General features: G+C 35.2%; 1 protein-coding gene across 5 annotated transcripts; it reads left to right on the plus strand.

Annotated features, from left to right (window-relative positions):
* Window positions 1-106: 106 nt before the first annotated feature.
* Window positions 107-4,792, plus strand: LOC107474026 (uncharacterized). Of its 5 annotated transcripts, XR_002370446.2 has the most exons (10): window positions 107-468; window positions 1,569-1,649; window positions 1,770-1,801; window positions 2,188-2,229; window positions 2,819-2,905; window positions 3,115-3,203; window positions 3,530-3,580; window positions 3,703-3,774; window positions 4,059-4,129; window positions 4,213-4,786. XR_002370446.2 is itself a non-coding variant. In XM_016093611.3 (9 exons), exons 2-8 carry the CDS (start codon window positions 1,576-1,578, stop codon window positions 3,724-3,726), a joined length of 399 nt encoding a protein of 132 aa, XP_015949097.1. In that variant the 5' UTR covers window positions 107-468; window positions 1,569-1,575; the 3' UTR covers window positions 3,727-3,774; window positions 4,059-4,792. The 5 variants fall into 5 exon arrangements, 4 of the variants coding, with proteins under 4 accessions (XP_015949097.1, XP_052112780.1, XP_015949098.1 ...); XM_016093611.3 differs by having other exon boundaries at window positions 4,059-4,792; XM_052256820.1 differs by lacking the exons at window positions 4,059-4,129; window positions 4,213-4,786 and having other exon boundaries at window positions 3,703-4,052.
* Window positions 4,793-7,350: the final 2,558 nt, after the last annotated feature.

The following is a 7,350-nucleotide window of genomic DNA, read 5'->3' on the forward strand; positions in this document are numbered from 1 at the left end:
ATAAAAAATATATTTTATAATTATTTTAATGCAGGTGAATGATACTCCTTAAAAAAAAAAAAGGGAGTAAGCCTTTAAAAATATCCGGAACTGATTTGGTAATTAATCCCAAAAACACTCAAAACACGCCTTTCCGAGTTTCTGGGGTTACAGTTACACTAAACACTCAGGCCTCACCCCTCATTCACTCCTCTCCGTCCTCTCCTCTGCGCCGTTCCCAACCTCACCCTCACTCACTCCTCTTTGCGACGCCGCTGTCACCACTGTTCGTCGCACCTCCTTGGCCGAGACCCTGCGTTCTCATTTAATCTAACTTCACGTTAAAGGGGCATCTTCGAAGTCACTGCTGCCTGCCGTATCCTCGCCGTCGCTTCTGCCTGCTGCACCCTCGCCGTCGCTGCTGCCTGCTGCACCCTCACCGTCGGGGATTCCTTTGCCCTTTTTTTGAGCCTCTGCTTGTTAATTTAGGTATTTTTTGCTTTTTAAATTTTATTGCTTTTAATTTTAGCCTATTGCTTATAATTTATGTTAGATGGTCAGATGGTTCATCCATTCATGGCGGTTAGTAATTAATTGATTTGGTTAGAGTTACTTGTAAATTGTAAATAAGTTGTTGAACTTGAATTGAATGTTTAATTGTCAAATTTTTATTATTTTGGTTGTTTAGAGTAAGATTTATGAATTTTATTTTATTGCTTTTAGTATTGCAGATTTTGTAAATTACAGTGTTAGTATAATTTATAATTTTTTTTGGCGTCTCTAATTTGATTATTTGATATTGTTCAATTTTCAATTACCGATTTAGTATTACGGATTTAGATTTTTTAATTATGTGTATTTTATGTTGTGCTAAATAAATTTGTACGAGTCTACGAGTTAATTCATGAGTCGAATCTATGTCAGCTCCACAAGTTAATACTTCTGCTGTTTTAGAGTTTTTGGTGATTTGAACCCTAATTTTAATACTGCTGCTGTTACTATTTGCAATGATGACTCAAGCTCGTGATGCTTTCTTTGTGTTACCGTTAGATGATTATGATTATCTGATTGAGTAGAAGATTTTGACTTGTTGATTTGTTCTTCTAGGTGATTCTTTGTGCTTATCTAGGGGAATGGTTTTAAGCTTTGTCTCTAATCTCTGGTGTTTTGTTGTATTTTCCCCTCTGTTTCAGTGTTATAAATTGTAAACCTCCCTTTTTCCATCCTTTATTTCAATTTCTTAGTTTTCAGTATTTAAGTTCTATGTTTAATGTTTTTTGGTGTTATAACTTGATGATATGTTTATTTGTTGAATTTGCTACTAAATTTGTTGAATTAATTGCATGCCTTATGAATAGAAAATTGCTTATATTGATTAGATTTTATAATTTGTTACATGTGCAGTTTTTTTGCATTTCTTGTGCATGTACACCTAATTTTTAGGTCATCCACCATTTGCCGCGTCGTCATACGACATAATGTTATGGCGGATTTTTGGCTCACCGCTATGAGCAGCCATCCACAATCAAAACCTTTGAGATTACCTTATTATTATTCTTTTAATAATTTTTTTTTCTATTTTTGTATAGAAGTTCAATGGGTCCTAAACAATGCCAAGTTTGCAACGAAGCACAATCCAAGTACAAGTGCCCTTCATGTTATGTGCCTTAGTAAGTAAAACTGTAAAACCCACAAGTTTTTATCCTTTTTATTTTATTTTATTTTTAAAACAATTTTAGGAAAAATAATTGCTTCTATTTAATGTTAGTTTTTTGGCTTGATTATTGTAGTTGTTCTCTGGCATGTTTCAAGAATCACAAAGGTATGATGCCGAATGTTTGTTATTAACTTGTAAATCCTCACCTTATTTGTTTGCCTATTACTTGTTTGATGCAATGCATGTAAAGGGATCTATCGAGATAGATAACTCTTTCCTGTGTTTTTTGTTGGAGACAAGATTGGAGTTTTACTCTAAAGGGATGTGTGTGTGTGTGTGTGTATTCTATCTTCTTGTGCTATATGATTACACACAGAATCTTAGCATGATTTATATATAAACAATCTTTGCTTGGTATTTAGAAAAGTAAAATTAAAATGAAGAAAAAGAAGAAAAAAAGAAAAAGGAAAGGAAAATCAACATATGAAGATGTTTAATATTTGGGTTGTCCAGGGGTTATTGAATTGATCAGACTTAATTCAATGCTGCAGAATTTCCATGTGAGAAGCCGTCTGCTCAAGAGGACAAAACAAGTATGTTTTATTTGCTTGCTTGTGCTACTGCTTTGATGGTGTGTTCTATGTTATGATGGATTTTCCTTGTTGGATGTTCCTGTGGGATATTAGAATTTAAAGTTTCATTTGATAGGCGTACGTATTTGTTTCAGCATTAAAGATGATGACACTTGTTCCCAATCTCGTTATTTTCTTGTTGATTTTTGTATATGAAGAGCATACTTACACTATGAAGGTGTTGAATTGTTGAACAAACTACTTGAATTTATGCTAGGCAGCATTACCTTGCATTGCAGGTGGCTGATTCCACAATGAACTTTCTTTCTTATGCAGAAGCAGTATGCAAAACTTTAAAAACTCTACTTTTTGAATGAAACCTATGTGCTATTTATGTACTTTGTAGATATCTGCAGGTTTGCACATCTTGTAGTTTTGTGAAAAAATATTATTTTTGAATAAAAGTACCTTGTAATAAGCTTTTGGAGGAAAGCTGTTATCTCTTGTTGAGCTAAGCCTTTGTTCTTTTTTGGCAACTTGATTCTATGTAATGATTCATTGCTTTTAAGCACTTTGGTGGTCAAACATTTGTTTATGTATTGTTCATTAGCTGCTGTTTCAGAATCACTTGTAGAAAAGCCATTAATTGTTGATGAACCTATTGTGGTACTGCAAAAACACCAACTGGATGCTATAGGTATGAAGAATTCTTTGTTGTCAATGATTTGAGACACCGTTTCAAAGAAAAACAAAGGAGGTTAGAAGTGTCTTTGTGGTAGAGTGTATAAGTTTTTCTACATTTAAGACGTAGATGAGAAAACCCTACATACGGGATCAAAATTTCAGTGTTAAAGCCACAAATAATTAGTGATTTCTTTGTTCAAAGTTATTGTATTTCTGGTGCAGTGTCTTCCAATGAGATCCGTGATGCTTTGAACAATAAAGCCCTTCAAGAACTAGTTTGCAGCATTAATTGTTCCCCAAATCCTGAGAACGTAAGATAGACGTCACTTCCTTTTTACTTGTTCCCGATCTATTAGTCTATGTTCGCTACTCCCTCCATTTCACAATGTTAGTCATTTTCACTTTCAAAAGTTAATTTTTGAATGTAGTCATCCAAATACATTATTTTTAATGTATCTAAGAAGTGAAAGTGACTAAAGTTGTTGAACATAAGAGTGTATTGAGCTGCTTGCCTAGCAATCATAGCTCATGGATTACAGTTTTTATAATCATTACTACTTATTAGCTTCTAGTTGTAATAGTCACCGAGGAAAACTTGCACAGAAATTTCCTTGAAAACTTGTGTTGCTTTGGTCAGGAACTTGATAAAGCTATGGCTGAGGAGGCATTTCACTTGTTCACAGATAAGGTAATGCTATTTGCTGATTAGCATGTGCAGTCTCCTCAACTGCATTGTTAATCCTTAACAGTATTGAGTCATATTGGATAAACCTTTAGCCTTACTCTTCCTTGTTCTTCATTGGTTGACAGATTTTATCAACTATCAATCCCTAACTGCATGTACTAGTTGCTGAAAGAAGAGTGTGTAGCAGAAAGTTAAATGTGAGAAGAGTTGACGAGAAACTAAATTTTACGGTGTTTGGTTAGTTATTTTCTGTAGTGTTATTTGTACTTAATTTTGGAACTTATTTTAAAGCACACACGAAGGTGTCTCAACTAAATTTAAAAATGAGTCCCAGTTTTTCTCCCAAACCCAAACAGTGATTCACAGATATCTCAATATCTGATGGTGTCTCTTAAAATGAGATCTAAAGTTGAGTACATGTAATATTTTTCATTTGTATAGTTCTGTGCCCAACATGATGATTCAACTTTTTCATATGCAGCAAATTTTGTATCTTAATTGAGCCAATGTATGGGTGAAAAAATATTACTTTGAATGCAGTTGACATTTGTGGTATAATTCCCAAATCTTCATATCTTGTTGCCTTCTTGTATCTTTATTATATTTTGTTAAGTTTTAACTGCTCAATATATCAGGAGATTTCATGTGTTGATAATGACACGGAACCAACTTGGATGTCCAATTATTGAATTTTGTCAAGACAAAGAGCAGTGGTGTGATTGAGCAATAATGCCAAAATTAATCTAATTTAAGTGAGCTTTTATTATAAATCTTTAGTTACTGTAAGTTATCAACTTTCGAATGATTGGACAATAAACACTACTTACAAACCAAATTGGGTTGGTCTACTGATTAACTCCCTAATCCGCTTAAGCAAGTGTTGGGGGTTCGAATCATGTCTTGTGCATGTAGCAACTTATTAGCCAGCGGCAAATCTTTAAATGGAATTCAGTACCGCGGCGAATTAGTCTTTGACATGTTGAGTTGGAGATACAGTGGAAAACCAAAAATAAACACTACTTGCACAAGATCTACTTACACAAGATTGATTTGACATTCTGTTGTGAAGTTACTTTATATAACCCAATCCTAGTCTGATGTCTCAGATATAGAACTCTAGCTGTGGAGGCCTGGGTAACATGGATGACAATGTTGGAAAGTTTATTATAATATAAACTTTTATTGTGGCTTAGTTTTAGTTATTTATAATTATTAATGATTTAATTTCATTCATCGATGTTAATGCTTGATGAATATGAACGTATTAGATTGGAAAAAAACTGCAAAGATTGTCCTTTTCTTTGTCTGTTTGGAATAATTTTTTCAGTTTTTCTCATTGACAAAACATTTTTAGAAAAAAGACTTTGCTATGTAAATAATGGTTTTTATGAATGATGTGAATAATGAGCTTTAAAATGGGTCCAATAGAATAAAAACATACTATATTCCAAATTATTCATTTAAATCTTAATATTAGGATAATAATTCTATAACTAGTGAATTGAACATTTGATATATCTATTGTTCATATTGTTTAATATTTTGTTTACCTATACTTTTCTTTTAAAAAAACTTCTCATGATGAATGTCTAAGAGAGCGGAAAAGAGAGAAATCAATTTTAAAGTTCAACTTAACGTAATTAAAGCTAATTATGGCAACCAATCTTGGGGTAAAAATAAAAACTTTCAAAATCCTATTTAACACTTCCGTTTAGAATAATCATAATGGACATTACGTTTGATTTACATGACGATCTACTATTAGTTTTCAATGAAGCCGAATTACAATTTTGCTCATTTGTTTTAAATGTTTCACTAATGTAATTAACAGAACTTGTAAGAATAGTACCAAAGTAATATAAATTGGCAATTGTTTCATTTATTTTCCTCTATAAAGAAATAATTATAGCATAGTCCGTACTTGTATAACACTTATAGTATAGTAGCTTCCAAGCTTGGTGTGGCTTTAAAAACAAAACAAAAAACGCCATGAAAAATAACATCTAAACTAGCACGGATTTGTAAGACCGAAGAAAGGGCGTGATCAAAGGTTGCTGTAGTTTATTTATTTATACATGTTAGTTGTGTATGTATTAGGGCACTATAGTGTTGTTCAAACAATAACCCATCTCATTATAGTGAGTTGTTGTTTTAGCTTTGTATTGACTAGCTTGCTACTGAGATCATCACTAGATATATTTACAATGCAATAATGTGAGTGTGACTTGTACCAGTTATTGTAGTGGGCAGCAGCACTGAATATCAACAACTCTTGTTTCTTCTGAATATAAAAAAAAAAAGGTGTCAATATTTTAAAAAGTCATAATAATTTTTAGCATGAAGCAAACTTAAGTGGAATTAGCAAACATTTTTTTTAATACTTTTTTTGTGAACAAATATTATTTGTACTGAAATAAAATACGAAGTTCCAAAAAGAAGAATAAAAAAGTTTTCTTCTATCAAATTGAAAATTCTCACTCTTCAATCTACATTAAGCAATTTACCTGGCTGTTGCTTTTCTGGATTCTCTTGTCCCCTAGTGCTTGGTTTGGTGGCGTTGGATTGGTTCATTGCCTGATTCCATATATGAAAGCTTAATTAATAAAGAAAGAAAGAAAGAAAGAAAAATCCAATTCTTTTGCTTAGATGGCTGTCCCAAAAGTTAAACATTTAATTTCATTAAGCAAGATTTAGGGATTCTAGAGGATGAAAAAACTAGGACTGTTAATAGTCCCCTTCATTAGATTAGAATAGACATGCATACAAAGTGACATATCAAACAAACCTATTCATTTTTCCTTAAAAAATGCTATTTGTACATTAAAATCAGTCACTAAAATCAACCACCAATATATTTGTGTATAAATATATGTGTAGTTTAATTTATTTTCAATGTGTATTTGTATTTCATTATGTATTTTATATTAGTGGCGAACTTTGGTAGCTGATTTTGGTGCACAGGTAGTGTTGCGGCTTGGCCAAAACTGATTGCAGGCCGACCCGACACGTCGACCACCCGACCCGAACGGTCGGGTGCGACCTGCTTAACCACTGACCCGAACACGCGTCCTTGACATCTCATCACTACAGCTGTATGAGGAAGCTTCGAGGAAGGTGGGTCTTCTCTGGTGGGACCCACTTCTGACACCGTATATATAGGGAAGGTCCTACCCCTCCTCCATGGTACGTTAGATACCACTCTATCCCTTTTTCGCCTGCACATTCAACTGACTTGAGCGTCGGAGTGTCTTTCAGGTGACACCCCCTCCACGTCTAGAGCTCGGAAAGTCGGCTACTCCAATCTCACCCTCGCGACCTGGTCCCAGCCTGCACCCCACCTATCAAATCGAGGATTCACCCGAACCGTCCGATAACCGACCTACCGAACATTGGCGCCGTCTGTGGGGATCCGCCTAAATGGAGGTCATGCAAGGTCCAGGGGACCATGGCCGCGTGGTGGGCCTTGAGGGGGCAGCCTTCGTTGCCTCTCCCCGCGAGCGGCTGAGGTCCCCTCCGCGACGTACCGAGCCACAGTCGAGAGCCCAAGAAAGACGCCCATTCGGGGGAACTGGTAGCGACATCGCTAGGATAATGCAGGAACTGCGCCATAGGGTGCAGAACCTGGAGCGCCAATTAGCGGATCAGGAGCATCATCAGCAAACTTCCGACCCCAACTACTCCCAGTCTCCCGAAAGTCGAGGAAGAACCTCCCACCGAAGTAGTCGCTCCCCGCGTGCTCCTGCCTCGAGATCAGAATCGGAAAGTAGCCGAGA

This window comes from Arachis duranensis, chromosome 2 (genome assembly GCF_000817695.3).
Source record: "Arachis duranensis cultivar V14167 chromosome 2, aradu.V14167.gnm2.J7QH, whole genome shotgun sequence".
In the NCBI taxonomy this organism is placed as follows: domain Eukaryota; kingdom Viridiplantae; phylum Streptophyta; class Magnoliopsida; order Fabales; family Fabaceae; genus Arachis; species Arachis duranensis.